We start from the raw sequence: 18,341 nt of genomic DNA, 5'->3' as shown, positions 1-18,341 counted from the left end.
CCGTGGAGAAGGTTGTTTTAGCCTTCTGTATTCCAAAATCAGTTAAATTTTCTCATCATTTACAGTACTACTATTTAGGTGTGTTCAGTGTGGGCACCACCTAGTGGTCAGTGTGGGACTTGGCTCATTAGCAACTCTGCTAGTTGAGTTTCTCACTCTGCTGCAATTAGCATCCTAGCACTCATAGGCTATAGATAAATTTTTTTTCCTCTTTTCTATCTTTCTGGAACCTTCCGGTTCACATTTTCTTCCCTTTATTCAGAAAGTACTCTCTGGTTGTACAATTTCCAGAAAGAAGTTGCAGGATAGCAGAGACAGAGGGACACAAAGAAAGACAGAAAATTTGTATGAAGTCTACTTGTGTCCTATTGTCACTGTGCCTCAACCTACAAGGAAAGATCTCATACTACAGAGCATTGATTCTCAGAAGCTCCCACTCTGGGCTACCTTTGTTGTTGCTACTTTTACTGTAGAACCGAAGGAGTAAATAAAGTCTCTAGGGATTTCCCCCACCAATAGAGTATTATTGTAGTTTTAAATTGTTGTGTTTTAGGGACATAAAGAATAAGAAAAAAGTTATATTATTATCCCTTCTACCGGAAGAATACTCTTTAATATTTCTTGTAAACAAGTATATTGGTGATAAATTTTTCTCTCTGACAAGCCTTTACTTTTCCTTTGTGTTTTTGGCAACATTGAAGTTTCAACTCACGGCATCATGCCTGCTTGAAAGGTTCTTTCCCTCTGAGTTATCCCTCCAGATTTGTTTTTGCTGGTTATATTTAAGGCAAAGTCTTGCTTCCAGCCTGGACAGGCTCCAGGACCATACTGCACTTATTTTAAGCTTCCTGGAGTTGCTGGGATGACAGATGATTATGTGTGCCACCTGATCCAGATTGTTTTCTTTAGATGGAGTCTTGAAGATTTTTTTCTGCCTGGGCTGGCCTAGATCTGCAATAATACCAATCTTATCCTCCAATGTAGGTTCAATGACAGGTACATGCAGCTGCACCCCGTTACAGACTAAGAAGAGGCCTCATGCCATACACCAATGGCTCACACCTGTAATTCTAGCTACTGAGAATGCTGAGATCTGAGGATTGTAGTTTCAAGCCAGCTCAGGCAGGAAACTATATGAGACTCTCATCTCAAATTAACCACCAAAAAAGCTGAAAGTGGAGTTGTTGATTTAGTGATAGAGAATTAAATTTGAACAAAAACCCAGGGACTGTGTCCAGGCCCTGAGTTTAAGCCCCCAGGCTGGCACAAAAAAATAAGAAGAGGCCTATGAGTTTTTCTGCTTGGGATAACCTTGAACTATGATCTTCCCTCTCTCAACCTCCCAAATAGCTAAAATTATAGGCCATGAGCCACCAGCATCCAGCTATTTTCCCTTCATTTCTGAAGGACACTTTTGCTGAATTTAGAATTCTGGGTTAGGTTTTTCTTCCCTTTCAACATTAAACATTTCATTTCACTGTCTTTTTGCTTATATAGTTTCTAATAGAAAAATAGTATAATTCTCTTTGTTTCTCTATAGGTAAGGTGTTCTCCTCCTACTCTCTCCTTCCTGACTGCCTACAGGATTTTATTTTGTCCTGATTGTCTGAAATTTGAATTTTATATGTCTGGGCATGGTTCTTGACATATCATACTGTTCTTAGTATTCTCTGAGTTTCTTAGATCTATGGTTTGACAGCAGTACTAATATTTATTCTGCCCCATTCTTCCTTCCATATCATCCATGGATTTTGACCTGTAGTTGATGGATGTTTTATACTATCTTCTTTTAACATACATACACACACATACATACAAACACACACACACACACACACACAATTTTCTCATGCTTTTTCCTCTTGCATTTTTATTTATTACACTTTTGATCACTCTGCTGAAAGTAACTTATATGAGCTTTCATGATTACCTTTTCCAATAGAGCTTTAAACCATTTGTCATAGGTAATTTAAATTTTCTATCTAACAATTCCCATGCCTATGTCATAACTGAGTCTGGTCCTGATCATTGCTTTGTCTCTTCAGACTTTTTTTTTGGTCTGGCCTTCATTCTTCCCTTTGTACTGCTCCATGGAGACAATCTGTTTCTTGTATCTCTTTTAGATGTAGTTCACTAATAGTTATAATGATGCTTTTAAGCCTGCCAGTGGGGAACAGACGACTAGGACATTCTGTGTTATTCTGATAAGTCTCAATCACAGGCAAGCTTTCAATGAGTGTTGGAGGTGGAACACTCACAAGTGATCCTGCCTTTAGGGTTGGAGGCATGGCTCACATGGCAGTGTCAACCAAGGAGTGAAAGCATCAGATACTGAATTTGAGTCCTGTTCTTAGACAACAAACAAAAAAACATGAAATAACAAGTATTCCTACCCTTAAACAAAATGGTGGGCCTAGCACATATCCATGCCCTTCTTGGATTGGAACTTCTTTCCCATTTTTCTTCACAGAGGTAGTAATTTTCAACCCATGCTCACAGCATTTGTGGTCTTCTCCTGTACAGATTGAGGATTTCTATCAAAAGAGAGAAGGTAGATGGGTCAGGATTGAATTCCAATGGTGGTGGCCATTCCACTACCAGCTGCAGTGAGTTTCCACCATACTGTCACTCTACAGTTTTTGTTACTGTTCTCTGAATACCATAGGGAATATAGAGAAAGAGTTTTCTCACAGGAAATACAGAGAAAATGGTCTTACCAGAATCCTAGCAGTGGATATTGTTCTGTCTCCCTGGAGGATATCCTTCCTGGTATTTTTCTCAACTATCATTGTAAGCACCTGGTAGAATTCCTGGATGAGAATTGCAACAAGATGTGCAGCCCTGAGGAATTTCACATTTTCAGTGGCCTACATCTCGCCTTTAAATTCCTTAATAGGTTTTAGGCTGGTTTATGTATCTAATCTCAGCTATTTGGGAGGTAGCAATGTGGAGGATCACAATTGAAGATCAGGACAAGCAAAAAATATTGCAAGACCTCATCTGAAGAAACAAAAAAGGCATGGTATATACCTATAATCTCAGCTATGTAAAAGGTATAGGTAAGAGGATCAAGGTCTGAGGCTGGACAAGGCAAAAACACAAGACTATGTAAAAATATCTGAAGGAAGAAGGGCTGGTGACATGGTTCAAGTAGAATACGTGCTTGTCAATTATGATGCCATGAGTTCAAATCTTAGTACTACAAAAACAATAATTTTAAGCTAACTCTTATTGATGAGTTTATATGTTTCCCAGCACTATCTATCTGTATCAAGTAAGCAAACGTGTGGGTCCTCTCAAAGAAGTCTTTTTCAATAGGTTTTAGGTTACCTACTTTCACTGCAACCTCAATTTTCTGACAAGTCCAAGTAAAGTCAGTGTGCAGATTTTTCAGCTTTGTCTTCTTGTTAATGGGAGGAAGAAATGTTCTTTCAAGCTACTATCTCTGAGCTGATGCTAAAAGATTATATAAATCTGAGGATAAAGTTTTGAGGCTCTGTTCTTATTTTCCAGCAACCGTACCCCAGTTTACCAATTCCCCCACGATGGTGATCATGGTGGGTTTACCAGCTCGAGGCAAGACGTACATCTCCACAAAGCTCACGCGATACCTAAACTGGATAGGAACACCAACTAAAGGTATACTGCTGACATTTTTTGTTCTACAGTCCCAGTCCATGAAACTTGCTAAAAACTGAGTAACAGGCCAAAGACCTCAGTATCAAAATCTTCATCATGATTATTAACAAGGTTGAAACTACTCCTGCCACTCTTACTACTTCTACTATAACCACTGGCACCACATTCCTGAGTGTGTGTGCCCAACCCCATGCTGGGAGGCAAGCAAAGGAAAATGAGTTTTAACACTAAATGTCTGCTGAGAACTAATGGATCACACTGTAATCCTAGCTACTTAGGAGGTTGGGATATGAGGACTGCAATTCAAAGCCAGTCAAGGCAGGAACAGCTATCAAACTCTTATCTCTAACCAGCAAAAGCTGGAAGTGTCTCAAATGGTACAGTGCTAGCCTTGAGTGAACAAACAAGAAAGAGAATGAGGCTCTCAGTTCAAGTCCCAGTATCTGCACAGAGAGAGAGAGAGAGAGAGAGAGAGAGAGAGAGAGAGAGAGAGAGAGAGAGAGAGAGAGAGAGAGAGAGAGAGAGAGAGATGGGGAGGAAGGACAAGTTAGACTTCTTTGAAGAATTCTGACCTCAAAATAATCCTTTGGGTAATAGGATGATTGTATGATTGTTTTGGATAGTAGGATGATCATTTTTATAATCATTGCTGTCACTTCCACACTACTGCCATTTTTTGGTATTATCATTTCTTCACCATTTCATAGTTGAAATAATGGCCAAAAAGGTGAAGGACCTTATGTAAGGACTTGTGTGTAAGTGACAGAATCAGAATATGTTTGTTCTCAAGCCTGACATTCATTGTGCAAGGTCTAATTCCTAGCTCTACTGATGGATGGAGAAAGGGATCCATTGTTGTTTGTCCTCTGTTTTCCTCAGGTCTCCTCTCCTGTCTCTTCATACTTCTCAACATTCTGTCTACCCCTTTCCCCTATTCATCTCTCTCAGAGTTCTCTCCCTCCCTGTCTCTCTCTCTCCCCTCTCCTCCCATCCACTTGTCTCCCTCCTCCCTCTATTTCTCTCTCTAGTATGTGTTTCTCTCTTTATATACATTTCTTTTCCTACTCCCTCTCTCTGTGCTGAGGATTAAACTCAGGGCTTCCTGCATGGTGACCGTGAACTCTGCTGCTGAGCTACACTGCAGCCCCTAAATCTCTTATTTTGCCCACTTTTTCCTTGCCCTTCACCTCCTTTCTCTTTACTAGCTCACCAGTGAAGAGTTTTCCCAATAGTTTTCCACATGCTAAAAACTAACGCTAGGTATTAATTATGACAAATGGATAATACTCTTGCTCTCTCGTTGATGAATTATCAACTTGTGCACCACCTAGGAATCATCACAGAACATTGAGAAGGCTCACAGAGGGACTGCTAATCAGAGGGCAGTTTCAAACTTGAGCTGGATCCTATGACAGGAGGGGGACATTTGCAGAAGGAAAGGGAAGAGGGACCTACTTCTAAGGAGGGATGCAAGCTCTAAGGAGCCTCTGCTTAGTGGGGGAATGTGATTCAATTGTCATTTAGATTGCTTCCCTGATCCTCCTTTCTCTTGTCTGTTCTACTGAACTCAGTACTCACAGAGCCTATAGAATCAAACTTCAAATCCCAATATGGACTCATCTACAGCCTCCAAGAGTTCCCTTAGCTTGCAGGTTTACTCCCAAGCTTCTCAGCCTGTCCTTGAAGGCCCTCCAAAACAGACTCCTTCCAGGCTCTTAAGCCACTGCCACAGTGGTGGACCCACCATCTCCAAACCATTCTTTGTCTTTGCTCAAGCTGTTCTTCTTGGAATGTTCTTGTTCCCCACCTTCAGCCTCATACCCATGTTCTCCAAAAAACTGGTCAAAACATTGCTTTCTCTAGGAAACCATTTCGGATCACCCCAAATGAAGTTTGTCCTTCCTCTTTACTCTTTTGCATGCCTCCATTTTGTATCTGTCAGAGCATTCACCAAACTGTGTGGTTCCTTACCATCCTTCCTGCTAGGCTGTGGCTTCTTGATGGCCCCATTACAATGATCTGGTATTTCTCTGTGTTCCAGTGTATGCCACTTCATAGAATATTTATCAAAAAGTATTTGTTGAATGAATTAATGAAATATTATTTCTCATCCTTTTCTTCCTGCCTATCTTCTTTCTCCTTTCCTTCTCATCTTGCTAGTTTTTCACCATTGCAAGTGTGAAACTATTAGAGTTTTAAACTTAGATTCTCATGATTCAGAAAACTGAAACTGCAGGAGGCCTAGTCTGTATCTGTGATCAGCTCATTTACTGTTCGACTTTTGGGGATTGATTTTATTCCCTGGATCTCTGTTTCTTCATCTTTCTAGTGACGTAAGACATTTAAAGGGTTAAAGTTCATGAAAAAAATGGAATCATTTGAAGCTAAATAGGCCTAGGTTTGAATCCCCAATCCCCACTTATTTACTGTTTATTTCCTATCTTTGAACTTTGCTTTCCTCATTTGTGAAGAGGGAAGGGTGACTCCTCCCTTGCAGGGCTATGTGAAGAAATAAGGAGCTGGCAGTCATAGTTTGAAGTTTTCTAAATAAGCATATTTTATAGTTATAAATTACCCCTTCTTCTACACTGAGATCTCTCCCAGTGAGGATATCTTCTGGGTTCTTCCCAACATCTTCACTAGGGCTCCCTGCTTTCAGTGTTTAATTTAGGCCAATATCGACGAGAGGCAGTGAGCTACAGGAACTACGAATTCTTTCTCCCAGACAACATGGAGGCCCTACTTATCAGGAAGTAAGTACACAACATTTTTAGGGACCTGTTCTGTCCCCTGGCTGAGGGGAAGCCCTTGTTCAGATATGGGGGGGGGGGGGAGAATAATCTGGGCTGGGGATGAGACCCTCTTAATTCTCAAAGGTAGTTAGGAGAGCTTTTCTGTTGTCATACTAAAAGCCTGTTCTGATCATAACCATCAAGAACCTTTTATAGGCTCTTGATTATGATAGGAGGGGATAGAAAAGTCTTAGCCTAGCTAGCATTTGAGAATCTCAATAGCATGGCCTACTCTTGACTCTCCAGTCTCATTACCTCAACCTCAAAGTCTCTTTTCCCTATGTGACTCAAAGTACTTCCAGGACAGCACTCCATCTCCTTTGTTAACCCATGCACTTATAATAGAAGCTAGTAGTGAGCAGTCACTAGAGAGGTTTTTGTTGAAAGTATATGTATACTACCACTGTTATGACTACGGATACAATATTAGATATCATATAACAGGAATGTCTTGAACTTCAGACACTACATGTATAGGCCCTAGCTGAGTTGATAAGCCAGTTCAGCTTGAGCTCCACTAGCTCAAGAGTGGGATCCCTTAAAATTAGGACTACTGTTATCACTCAGCTTTTTCTGGCTATGTCACTTTATGCCTGCCCTTAAGCTGTATACACAACCCATCACTACTGACCCCTCTATGCTTGTCATAGTGCCTAGTATAGAGGAAACTCTGGATAGGTGTTCAGCAGGTGAATCATTTTTTAAAATTTAGTTATTGTCAAAGTAATGTACAGAGGGGTTACAGTTTCATATATAAGACAGTGAGTACATCATTTTATGTAAGACTATGAGCGGTATTACAGAATATCATGTGAAAAAAGAGAGAGGAACATATCTTGGGAGTAGGGTTGTGTGCTTCTCTGTCTTTTTCAGGCAGTGTGCCATAGCAGCTCTGAAGGATGTCCATAATTACCTCAGCCATGAGGAAGGTCACGTTGCGGTAAAGAAATTTTCATTTTTTTCCCTTGGATATCTTTCATCATAGAAAATCCAAACAAGTACTGAGCATTTCCTTTTATGTCATACATTATTCTAAGTACTTTACTTACATGAAAAATTTCATGTTATTCTTGTGAGTGAAATTATTATTATTCCCCATTTTAGAGTCCAGAATACATGGCTCAAATTTTCAGCAGGATTATGCTGGAGTTTAAGATTGCACTACAAATAAATTTGAGTTCTAGAGATTTGTCTAAACACCCAGGTACTTTAATTTCATAGATTCTTAGGATAAAATTTGCAAATTCTAAACAGGATAGATCTTCACATATGCAAATGGTCCCAACTAAGTTGTTTAGAATTGGGAAGTGGATCTGTGGCTCAAAGTTGTAGAGCACTAGCCTTGTGCAAAAGAGCCTATAGGGACAATATTCAGGCCCTGAGTTCAACTTCCATGACAGGAAAAAAAAAAGAAAAAAAGTACCTTTATGCCAGGTACAGGTAGGCACAGGTAGCTCACACCTAGAATCCTAGCTACTCAGGAGACTGAGAGCTAAGAATGGCAGTTTGAAGCCAACCCAGGCAAGAAAGTCCACGAGACTATAAATCTCCAATAAACTACTCAGAAAAGCTGGAAGTGGCGCTGTGGCTCAAGTGGTAGAGCACTAGCCTTGAGCAAAAGAAGCTCAGGGACAGGCTCAGGCCTGCTGTGTTTCCTGTTCTTAAAGATTTCTAAGGTGATAAGGAAAGAAGATATCTCACCTAGGAGGATCAGTTTTCAGAGGATTTGTCAGAAACTCTTTTTTTTTTTTTTTTTTTTGGCCAGTCCTGGGCCTTGGACTCAGGGCCTGAGCACTGTCCCTGGCTTCTTCCCGCTCAAGGCTAGCACTCTGCCACTTGAGCCACAGCGCCGCTTCTGGCCATTTTCTGTATATGTGGTGCTGGGGAATCGAACCTAGGGCCTCGTGTATCCGAGGCAGGCACTCTTGCCACTAGGCTATATCCCCAGCCCCTGTCAGAAACTCTTGATGACTTTAGTCAATGCAAGTGCTTCTAGACCTCAATTATTTCACGTGAAATAACCCTAATAAAATCCTACATTTTTTTGTGGCCATCCTGAAACTTGGAATCAGGGCTTGGGAGCTGTCCCTGGTCTTTTGTGCTCAAGGCTAGCACTATACCACTTGAGCCACACTCCCATTTCCAACTTTTTGGTAGTTAGAGATAAGAGTCTCTTGGACTTATCTGCCTGGGCTAGATTTGAAGACTGATCCTCAGATCTCAGCCTCTTGGTAGCTAGGATTACAGGCATAAGCCTCTAGCTTCCAGTTACCACAAAGTCCTTATTATATTCACAGAGTCTAGTATATTTCTGAGTAGATAACAAAGGCTCACAGTGCTTTGAAAATTGACATGAGCCAATTCTAAGCCTTTCCTTCAAAACACTTTTCAAATTCTGTGCTCTTCTGGAAGCCTTACCCTTAGCACAAGGAAGACACAGTGGTATTCTGTCAACATTACATTCAGAGTAAGTCATCTTTTATCTGTCTCTAGGTTTTCGATGCTACCAACACTACCAGAGAACGACGGTCACTAATTCTGCAGTTTGCTAAAGAACATGGTTATAAGGTACAGTATCACTCCCATTCTTGCTTACAGCCTACTTCCTCAGCACAAACCTCAAAGAAGTACAAACTAGGGTCAGGTGCCAATGGTTCATACTAGTAATCCTAGCTACTCGGTAGGCTGAGATCTAAGGACTGCAGTTTAAGGCAGGCAGAAAACTCCAACACTCTTATCTCCAATTAACCTGCATAAAGCAGGAAATAGATGTGTGACTCAAATGGTAGAGCACCATCATTGAGCAAAAAAAAACCCAAAAAGGCGAGAGAGCAAGGCCATGTATTCTAGCCCTATTACTGGCACAAAAAAAGTACAAACTAGGATACCCAGAAGAGTCAAATTGTTCTCCATAGGTTCAAAATCTTAATTTGATTGCCTAGTACTCCACAATATAGTCAGAAGCAACAAAGCATCAGATAAGAAGTGCCACTTTGAGTGGTGGAAGATGATTGTTGACACACTGGCATTGGAGTAGGAGTGTGGTATTGAGGAAGAGGCAGAAAGAACCACTATGAAAACATATGTAAGAACCAGAACCTAATAAAACACACAAAAAATCTGAGGCCATTCAACTTTAAGCCAGACAGGCTTATAAAACTTGCAGGCATCATTGTATGAGGCATTATGTTGTCAGAGATGCCCCTGGGGTTGTCTTAGAGCCACTGCAAAAGGGGAAGTTATATGTAGATCCTACCAAATATAATTCTCCACTGGAAATCTCTCGTCTGTTTCTCTTTTAGGTCTTCTTCATTGAGTCAATTTGTAATGACCCGGACATCATTGCAGAAAACATCAAGGTAAAAACACCAGTTACCTTTCCTCCTTCCTCTGCCTTAGGTTTGCATCATGTCTAAAAAGATCTCTACTACATGAAATATTTCTACTTGAACATCTCCCACTTGGTGTAGAAAGTATCCTCTAATCACACTGGTCCATAATGATCCTTTGAAATTAGATAGAGCCATTAGTATTCACCAAGCACCAAGCTTGATTTCCTTTTTTTGTGCATGGCAGTCCTGGGGCTTGAACTCAGGACCTTGGCCCAGTCCTTGAGCATTTTCCTCATGGCTGGTGCTCTAACCACTTGAGCCACAGCTCCACTTCTGGCTTTTTGGTGGTTAATTGGAGATGAATCTCATGGACTTTCCTGCTTGTGCTGGCCTTGAACTGAGATTCTTAGATCTTAGTTTCCTTAGTAGCTAGGATTACAGCATGAGCCACTTGTGCCTGGCTCTTGTTTTTATCCACAACAAACCTGAGTATCAGGGGTCATTTTCATGTCGGAGAGAGGAAACTGAGATTCCAAGAGGTAAGGTGGATTGTCAAAGACTGATGCTGCAGCATAAAAGGAGGACTATATCTCAGGAATGGATGTCTTTCTCAAAAGCCTATTTTTTCATTCTGCCCCACATTTTACATTACTGTTACTGTTCTTATAGTCTAACCATGTTATCTAGTAATAGATCATTTACCAACTTTCATTGTTCCCTAATGTAAAGTCCACCCCTGGGAGGACTCCATGGAGATGCACCCCCCCACCAACCTGTTTAAGTCTGTGCCCAGTACCTGAGTTACCTCAGTAACTGGCACACCTGGAGGCAGTTATCTCTTCCTTCTCTGAGGTCACATCCAATCCACCTGGCCATATCTCCCACCTTTGCCTATGTAATCCAGCTCAACACAGTCCCTGCTCTCTTTCCTTTTCTCTCTTACTCTCTCTTGCTCTTTTCTCTTTTTCTCTTCTTTCTTCCCCTCTGTCTCCCCACACCTCCATCTTGTATTGGCTGGTAAATTGCTTTTCCCCCAATAAACTCCTCTGCCTGAACCATGTGGCATGTTTCCTTTCTAGTGAACCTTACACCTACTTCATCAAAATACAGAGCCCAGGAACAGAAGAGACCTGAAAGGTCATCAGATAATTGGAAGCTCAGATTTTTCTCTACATTTTCTTTTTCATACCTGCGATGAAATGTATCTTCAACGCTGCCAGAGTCTCTTGTCTCCCACTTTCTCCCTTGATTCTGTATCTTTCTTCTTTCTCTCAGCAAGTGAAACTTGGCAGCCCTGATTACATAGACTGTGACCAAGAAAATGTTTTGGAAGACTTTATAAAAAGAATTGAGTGCTATGAAGTCAACTACCAACCCCTGGATGATGAATTGGACAGGTAAGAATCGGTACTCCACAGTCTAGGCCTGGATTATTAACCCAGGTTTCGTATCCTATAGAACCTGGGTAAATATCCTCCCTCTGTGGCCTCGGCTTCTTTGTCTACAGCATCAGGACTGAAACTTAATGATCTATCTTCATGAGACACTCAGCTCTAATTTTCCATGATGTATGAGGTATTCACAAGATTGACTGGGATAGCTAGAAGTTCAAGACAGAAGTGAGTTTACATGTGAAATGTTTCCAGAACTTCAATATCTTTCAAAATAGAGTGTAATAAGAGGCCCTGGTCATCCACATCCTTTGAGACCCTAGAGTGAAGTATCAAGAGGCCTTAAAAGGTCAATTCCATCCTAGGAAGTTTAAATGGCATTCTTTCAGCTTTACACAACTGAAGTACTAAGAAAATGGTTACTGTCACTTCTCTACTCTTCAATTAGAGCACCTGAAACCTAGATCAGGTCAGAGGCTTGCCACATGATGAGTCATCAGCAGAGTGTATACTGAAACTTGAATCTCCAACCTTCCAGCCTGGTTACTCCTCTCATATCCCTATATCATAAAAGAACTATCACATGGTGCTTATATACTCAATGCAAGGAGTATGGCTTCCTTATTTCCTTCCTTTCCTTCCTTCCTTTCTCCTTTTTTGCCAGTCCTGGGGCATGGACTCAGGGCCTGAGCACTGTCCGTGGCTTCTTTTTGCTCAAGGCTAGCACTGTACCTCTTGAGCCACAGTGCCACTTCCGGCCTTTTCTGTTTATGTGGTGCTGTGGAACTGAACCTAGGGCTTCATGCATGCTAGGCAAGAACTCTATTTCTAAGCCACATTCCCAGCCCTGGACTTTATTTCTGATTTTGCAGATTGCTTACTGTACAAACTCCATGACCAAGAGTATACTTGTTTATCTCAGATGTGTGCTAGAGTGGGATTGTGTATGCTGAATAGGATAATCTGTTTTCTGGAGTGGCATTTTGTGATATACTCAAAGCACCATGTAGGCAAATAGCAAATGGTAGAGCTTGGGAGGAGGTGTGTAAAGTGAAAGAATGGTACCAGGAAAAGTCTAAGACCTGAGACTAGAATCCAGAAAGAGCTATGTTGGTTTTAACAAGCAGTTTAGGCCTGAATGAGACAGATCTAAAAGGGAAACTTGATTTCATCATTTTCCACCAGTAGATATTTACAGTCAATGTATCAAGGGCAACCTTAGCTGTGTCTAGGAACTTGAAGAGGGATGAGCTGTCCTTACTCTGATAGAATGTCCAGTTGGTCCGAGAAGACAGTAGGAGAACAGTTGACTAACAGTTTTAAGAGCTCAGTAAACAAAGTGGACTGAAGGAACACAGAGTAGTAGGAGACCTGGCCTAGCATGGAAAAAGAAGACCTGGAGGAGTTGGATTCCTGAGTGCTTAGGGTATTAACAAGGTACCCTTCAAAAACTAAGAAAACTGTCCTAAAAGCTTTTAATATTCAGTATTTAAAGAGAGCATCAAAGTAGTGAAAATGAAAAAAAGCTTATAAAATTTATTTTAGCTGGGCACCAGTGACTTATACTTGTTATCATGGCTACTCAGGAGGCTGAGATCTGAGAATTGTGGTTCAAAGGTAGGCTGGGCAGGAAAGTCCATGAGACACTTTTCTCCAATTAATTACCAAACAGCCAGAAATTGAGCTGTGGCTCAAGTGGCAGAGCACTAGCTTGAGCGAAAACTCTCAGAGACAGTGCCCAGGCCCTGAGTTCAAGCCTTAGGACTGGAACAAAAAATATTTTAAATTACGCTTGGTAGGGGATGGACATGAACTATTACAATACTTGTGGTGCTAAATGAATGCAAGTGATTTTACATGACCCTGGACTCAAAGACTTCTTCAGGAGAGTGCATGTGCTAGCACTTGGAAGATGTATTCACAGAAGCTTGACTTTGGTAATCAAGCAAGGGATGTCATTTCAAGTACAATGAATAGTGTTTGTAATGGACTAGTTAAATCTGAGTAAGAGACAAAGAATATAGAGGTTTTTTAAAAGTATAACAGCAAAATTATGAAGGCAGGAATGAAACAAACTATATAAGTATGGCATAGGACTCAAGGTGAAGCCACTCCAGGCCGTATGTGAAAGCACCTCAATTGTCAGGCTAAACTGAGGAATTTAGAAGTTCTTCTGGAGCCATGCAGGACCTGGTCTGTGGAACAGACAGTATCTAGGAAACAAGGTCATATAAGATGATAAATTCTTCTAGGCTCTGAGGAGAGGAGCTCATTCTGTACTTAAATCAAGCCTCCTCCTGAGAAAATGATCCTAGGCAAACTGCTCCTGTTTTCTCACACAGAAAAGACAATCTCTTCTCTCTCTGTATGAGAACATACAGACACAAAGTGATAGCTGCTTGTACAGTACAAAGTACAACTTATCACAGCTGAATGGGAGAGAGAAACACAGGAGAAAGGAGAAGTCCTGATTAGGACTGAGAAAGGCTGGGGAATGCACAAGTCCAGAGATATCCGTGTACATGTTGGGACATTCCCAGGGATCCAAAGTATTACTGTTTCTCTGAGTATGATAAGGGTATAAACACAAAGGGGGAACAAAACAACTACTTGCATTGTGGTAAGTAAAAGTCAAAAGGGTGTGGTTAAAGCTGAGGATGCAGGAATGGGAGTAGCAAGCAATAAGCTACTAGGTGTGGTCAGGAATTAAGTCTCTAGGATAGGACAACACAAGAGAGCTGGATTGCAGAGGGTGCTTGAAAGCAGGGTATATGGTTGGGATTTTCTCTTGGGATCAACCTTCCCCACCATCAGCCCCTGAGCTGCCCTTGCTCCTGCTTGGGTCTGGCCCAGCCACCTGTCCTACATCAAGATCTTCGACGTGGGCACACGCTACATGGTAAATCGAGTTCAGGACCACGTTCAGAGTCGCACAGTGTACTACCTCATGAACATCCACGTCACCCCACGCTCTATCTACCTGAGCCGGCATGGCGAGAGTGAACTCAACCTCAGAGGCCGCATCGGAGGTGACTCTGGACTCTCAGCTCGGGGCAAGCAGGTAAGGAAGGCCTCACGACAGACAATCGCATGGGCTGGCTGAGCTGGCCCTGATGCGTTAGCTACTGCGTGGGGCCTGAGGTGGTAGTGGGGAACCTAGTAATGGGTCACAGCAGGTAACAGTGACTCTTCTTCCACATGGTCAGCTATTGCATATTGGTCCATTACCTTGTGCATTTATTATGAGAATTATTATTTTGTCAGTCATGGGGCTTGAACTTAGTGCCCGGGCACTGTCCCTGATCTCTTTTGCTCAAAGCTAGCACTCTACCACTTTGAGCCACAGATCCACTTCTTGTTTTCTGGTGGTTAATTGAAGATAAGAGTCTCATAGACTTTCTTGCCCTGCTGGCTTTGAACCATGGTCCTCAAATCTCAGCCTTATGAGTAGCTAGGATTACAGATATGAACCATCAGAGTCCCAGAGCCCGACTATTATGAGGATATTAAAAATATTAAAAATAATTTCTTGGTGCTGGGAATGTGGCTTAGATTGCTTGCCTAGCATGCATGAAGCCCTGGGCTTGATTCCTCAGTACCACATAATCAGAAAAAGCTGGAAGTGGCACTGTGGCTGAAGTGGTAGAGTGTTAGCCTTGAGCAAAAGAAGCTCAGGGACAGTGCCTAAGCCCTGAGTTCAAGCCCCAGGACTGACAAAAAAATCATTTCTTCTAGCCATTTGAAAGGCACAACACCTTCTTTTCAAGTATTATCATTCTGTTGTACACTAGAATGCTAGAATTTATTAATTCATTTCTTCTACTATAAACTTTAAATTTGAACCTTTTTTTTTTTTTTTTGCCAGTCCTGGACCTTGGACTCAGGGCCTGAGCACTGTCCCTGGCTTCCTTTTTGCTCAAAGCTAGCACTCTGCCACTTGAGCCACAGCGCCACGTCTGGCCGTTTTCTATATATGTGGTGCTGGGGAATCGAACCCTCAGCTTCATGTATATGAGGCAAGCACTCTTGCCACTAGGCCATATTCCCAGCCCCAAATTTGAACCCTTTGATCAACCACTGCAATTGTCCCCTCCCAAAGACTATGCCTTTTTTATTTAGTTATATCTTTATTATCTTTAAGTATTTATACAAAGAGGTTACCATTCAACATGAAAATATTATGGTATGTGTGGGGGGGGGGGTGAGTAGGGGGAGACCTTAGGCTTGAACTCTGGGTCTGAGTGCTATTTCTGAACTCTTGAACTCAAGACCATGTTCTAACACTTGAGCCAAAGCCCCACTTCTGGATTTTTGGTGGTTAATTGGAAATAAGAATCTCACAGACTTTCCTGCCCAAGCTGGCTTGAAACTGCAATCCTCAGATCTCAGCCTCCTGAGTAGCTTAGATTATAGGCATGAACCATCAGCACCCAGCAAGATTTATGTTTTTGTAATTGTGGAGCTTTTAAGTTCTCTGCTTGTTCATCACCATTCCACCAATCATGGTGGACTTGGGCTTGTTCTCATGTCTTCCCTACCTTTCTCATTCTTCTTTCCTCTTTCCTCTTCTCTGTATCTTCACACTCTAGTATGCCTATGCCCTTGCCAACTTCATTCAGTCCCAGAACATCAGTTCCCTGAAGGTGTGGACCAGCCACATGAAGAGGACCATCCAGACAGCAGAGGCCCTCGGTGTTCCATATGAACAGTGGAAGGCCCTGAATGAGATTGATGCGGTGAGTGGAAAGAGTGAATCTCCTGGCAGGTGGGAAGGAGGACACTCTGTGTTTATCCTCTAGCTGTCTCTGTTCTATCCCATATGGAAGAATTAATTAGCTCAATAAACAGTTCTTTTTTCTGCTACTGTGAATTGAACCCAGGGCTTCACACATACTAGGTAAAGTACTATACCATCAATAAACATTTATCAACAACCATCCATGTGCAGAACACTTCTGTGTGTTGGGACTATAAATTTTCTCATCCCAAAGGCAGCAAGTATGAAGGATATTACATCTAAGTGTAACAAAGTATACTGAGACAAGAATGCAAGGAACAGTGGAGGGGCTGGGAATGTGGCTTAGTGGTAAAGTGCTTACCTAGCATGCATAAGCCCTGGGTTCGATTCCTCAGCACTATGTAAACAGAAAAGGCTGGAAGTGGCACTGTGGCTCAAGTGGTAGAGTGCTAGCCTTGAACAAAAGAAGCTCAGGGACAGTGCCCAGGCCCTGAGTTCAAGCCCCAGGACTGGCACAAAAAAAAATGGAACAGTGGAGGATGAAAAAAGATAGGGGGCTTCTGACCAAATCTGGGAGGGTGTTTTCTTTTATATATTTTTAAGTTTTAGCAAGGATTTGTTTTAGTATAGCAGGGTTAAAGTAGGGGGAAATGAAGAGAAACTTTTTTTGCTCCCCATACAAATGAGAGTTAAAGATTCAAAGTAGTAGTTCTTGCCTGTAGCTTTTGTACTTGCTGAGCTGGGCAAATTCACATGGTCATGTCAGTCTAATGACTCATAATCTGGAAGAGTGATTATAAATGAAGTTTTCTGGAGAAAGCTCAAGGTAAGGCACAGAACAAAATGGACTGGGAATGGGGCAATAAATTTAGTTCAGAGAAACAGAAAACATGTTATATGAAGGCCTAGTGTTGAAAAGAGAATTTTTTTCTGGTCAAGAAACTAAAAGAATAATGAAAGGGAAGGGACAATAGTAGTGACATATCAGGGAAAGGGAGATGAGGCCAGAAAAAGAGCCTGGGTCACAGAGCCTTACAGTCCATGTTGCTAGATATGGATGCTGTTTAGACATTGTTGGGATGCTGATGACATTGTCTAAGTCAAGGAGAAGTTGTCTGAATTTAACTACATTGTTTTGTGTGTGCGTGCCTGTCCTAGGGCTTAAACTTGGGGCCTGTGCACTGTTCCTGAGTTTTATTGCTCAAGGCTAGAGTTCTACCACTTGTGCCACAGCTCTACTTTCAGCTTTTTGGTGGTTATTTGGAGATAATAGCCTCACGGATTATCCTGCTTGAGCTTCAAACCACAATTCTCAGATGACAGCCTCCTGAAGGCTAGGATTACAAGCATGAGCCATCAGTGCCTGGCTATAACTACAATTTTTGGTGACTATCCTGTGGCTTGAACTCAGGGCCTGGGTACTGTCCCTGCACTTTCTTTGCTTAAGGATAGTGCTCTACCACTTGATCTACAGCCTCACTTCTGTTTTTTTTGGTGCTTAACTGGAGATAAGAGTCTCACGGATTTTCTTGCCTGGGATGGCTTTGAACCACAATCCTCAGATCTCAGCTTCCTAAATAGCTAGGGTTATAGGTGTGGGCCAGCAGTGCCTGGCCTGCAACAACGTTTTTAAAGCCTCACTATGGACATATATGGAGATTAGATGGGAAGTGTGCTAGACTTATCACATAGAGCAGTTGGGAGGTGGCTACATCACTGTGTCCTAATTATAGATTAGGGCATATGAGACCAGAGTAGTGGCACTGGATAGAATGAAAAGGTCCTGAAACAATACATCATTAACTTTTTCACTTGGGCCAGTAAAGCATAGCATAGATATTAAGTGTAATTCAGTAAACCTCCCCTACATTTGGGAGAGTGATTATCCCATAGGCCAAACCTAAGGGGAGACTTAAGTTTCTAAGGTCCTTACCCTTCGATAAAATATGTACTGGGGTAAAAATAATTATGTCTCTCTCCCTAGAGATGACTCACTTTCAATCTATTGAAAATATATTCATTTCTTATCACCTTCAAAAAGGAATGAAGAGGGGCTGGGAATATGGCCTAGTGGTAAAGTGCTCACCCCATATACATAAAGTCCTGGGTTCGATTCTTCAGCACCACATATATAGAAAAAAGTTGGAAGTGGCACTGTGGCTCAAGAGGTAGAGTACTAGCATTGAACAAAAAGAAGCTAGGGACAGTGCTCAGGCCCTGAGTCCATGCCCCAGGACTGGCAACAAAAACAAAACAAATAAAAAAACAAACAAACAAAAAGGAATGAAGAATAAGGATATGGAGGATGTTTCCAAGGAAGCATCACGGGGACTTGATGGTGTACTAGCTATAAGGGATAAGGAAGAATGAGGAGTGAAGGATCAAACAAGGTGACATGGCAGTTTTCTGTTCAGAGTCAGGTTTTTCCATAAGCTTCTTCTCTTCCTTG

General features: G+C 41.8%; 1 protein-coding gene across 7 annotated transcripts in view; it reads left to right on the top strand.

The window, feature by feature from the left end:
* Pfkfb1 (6-phosphofructo-2-kinase/fructose-2,6-biphosphatase 1) overlaps positions 1 to 18,341 on the top strand; it is a 63,423-nt gene that overhangs the window by 26,968 nt on the left and 18,114 nt on the right. For 6 of the 7 annotated variants that reach the window (XM_048336862.1, XM_048336863.1, XM_048336865.1 and 3 more), the window contains 8 exons: positions 3,514 to 3,639; positions 6,299 to 6,392; positions 7,305 to 7,371; positions 8,925 to 8,999; positions 9,734 to 9,790; positions 11,039 to 11,160; positions 14,008 to 14,215; positions 15,744 to 15,890. In XM_048336862.1, coding sequence (XP_048192819.1) covers positions 3,514 to 3,639; positions 6,299 to 6,392; positions 7,305 to 7,371; positions 8,925 to 8,999; positions 9,734 to 9,790; positions 11,039 to 11,160; positions 14,008 to 14,215; positions 15,744 to 15,890 — 896 coding nt within the window. Of the gene's footprint in view, positions 1 to 3,513; positions 3,640 to 6,282; positions 6,393 to 7,304; positions 7,372 to 8,924; positions 9,000 to 9,733; positions 9,791 to 11,038; positions 11,161 to 14,007; positions 14,216 to 15,743; positions 15,891 to 18,341 lie in introns of those variants that run through there. The other variant, XM_048336868.1, reaches the window with a different exon arrangement.

This window comes from Perognathus longimembris, chromosome 28 (genome assembly GCF_023159225.1).
Source record: "Perognathus longimembris pacificus isolate PPM17 chromosome 28, ASM2315922v1, whole genome shotgun sequence".
Taxonomy (NCBI): domain Eukaryota; kingdom Metazoa; phylum Chordata; class Mammalia; order Rodentia; family Heteromyidae; genus Perognathus; species Perognathus longimembris.
Note: the sequence above shows the minus strand (reverse complement) of the source record. Positions and strands in the feature narration are given on the sequence as shown.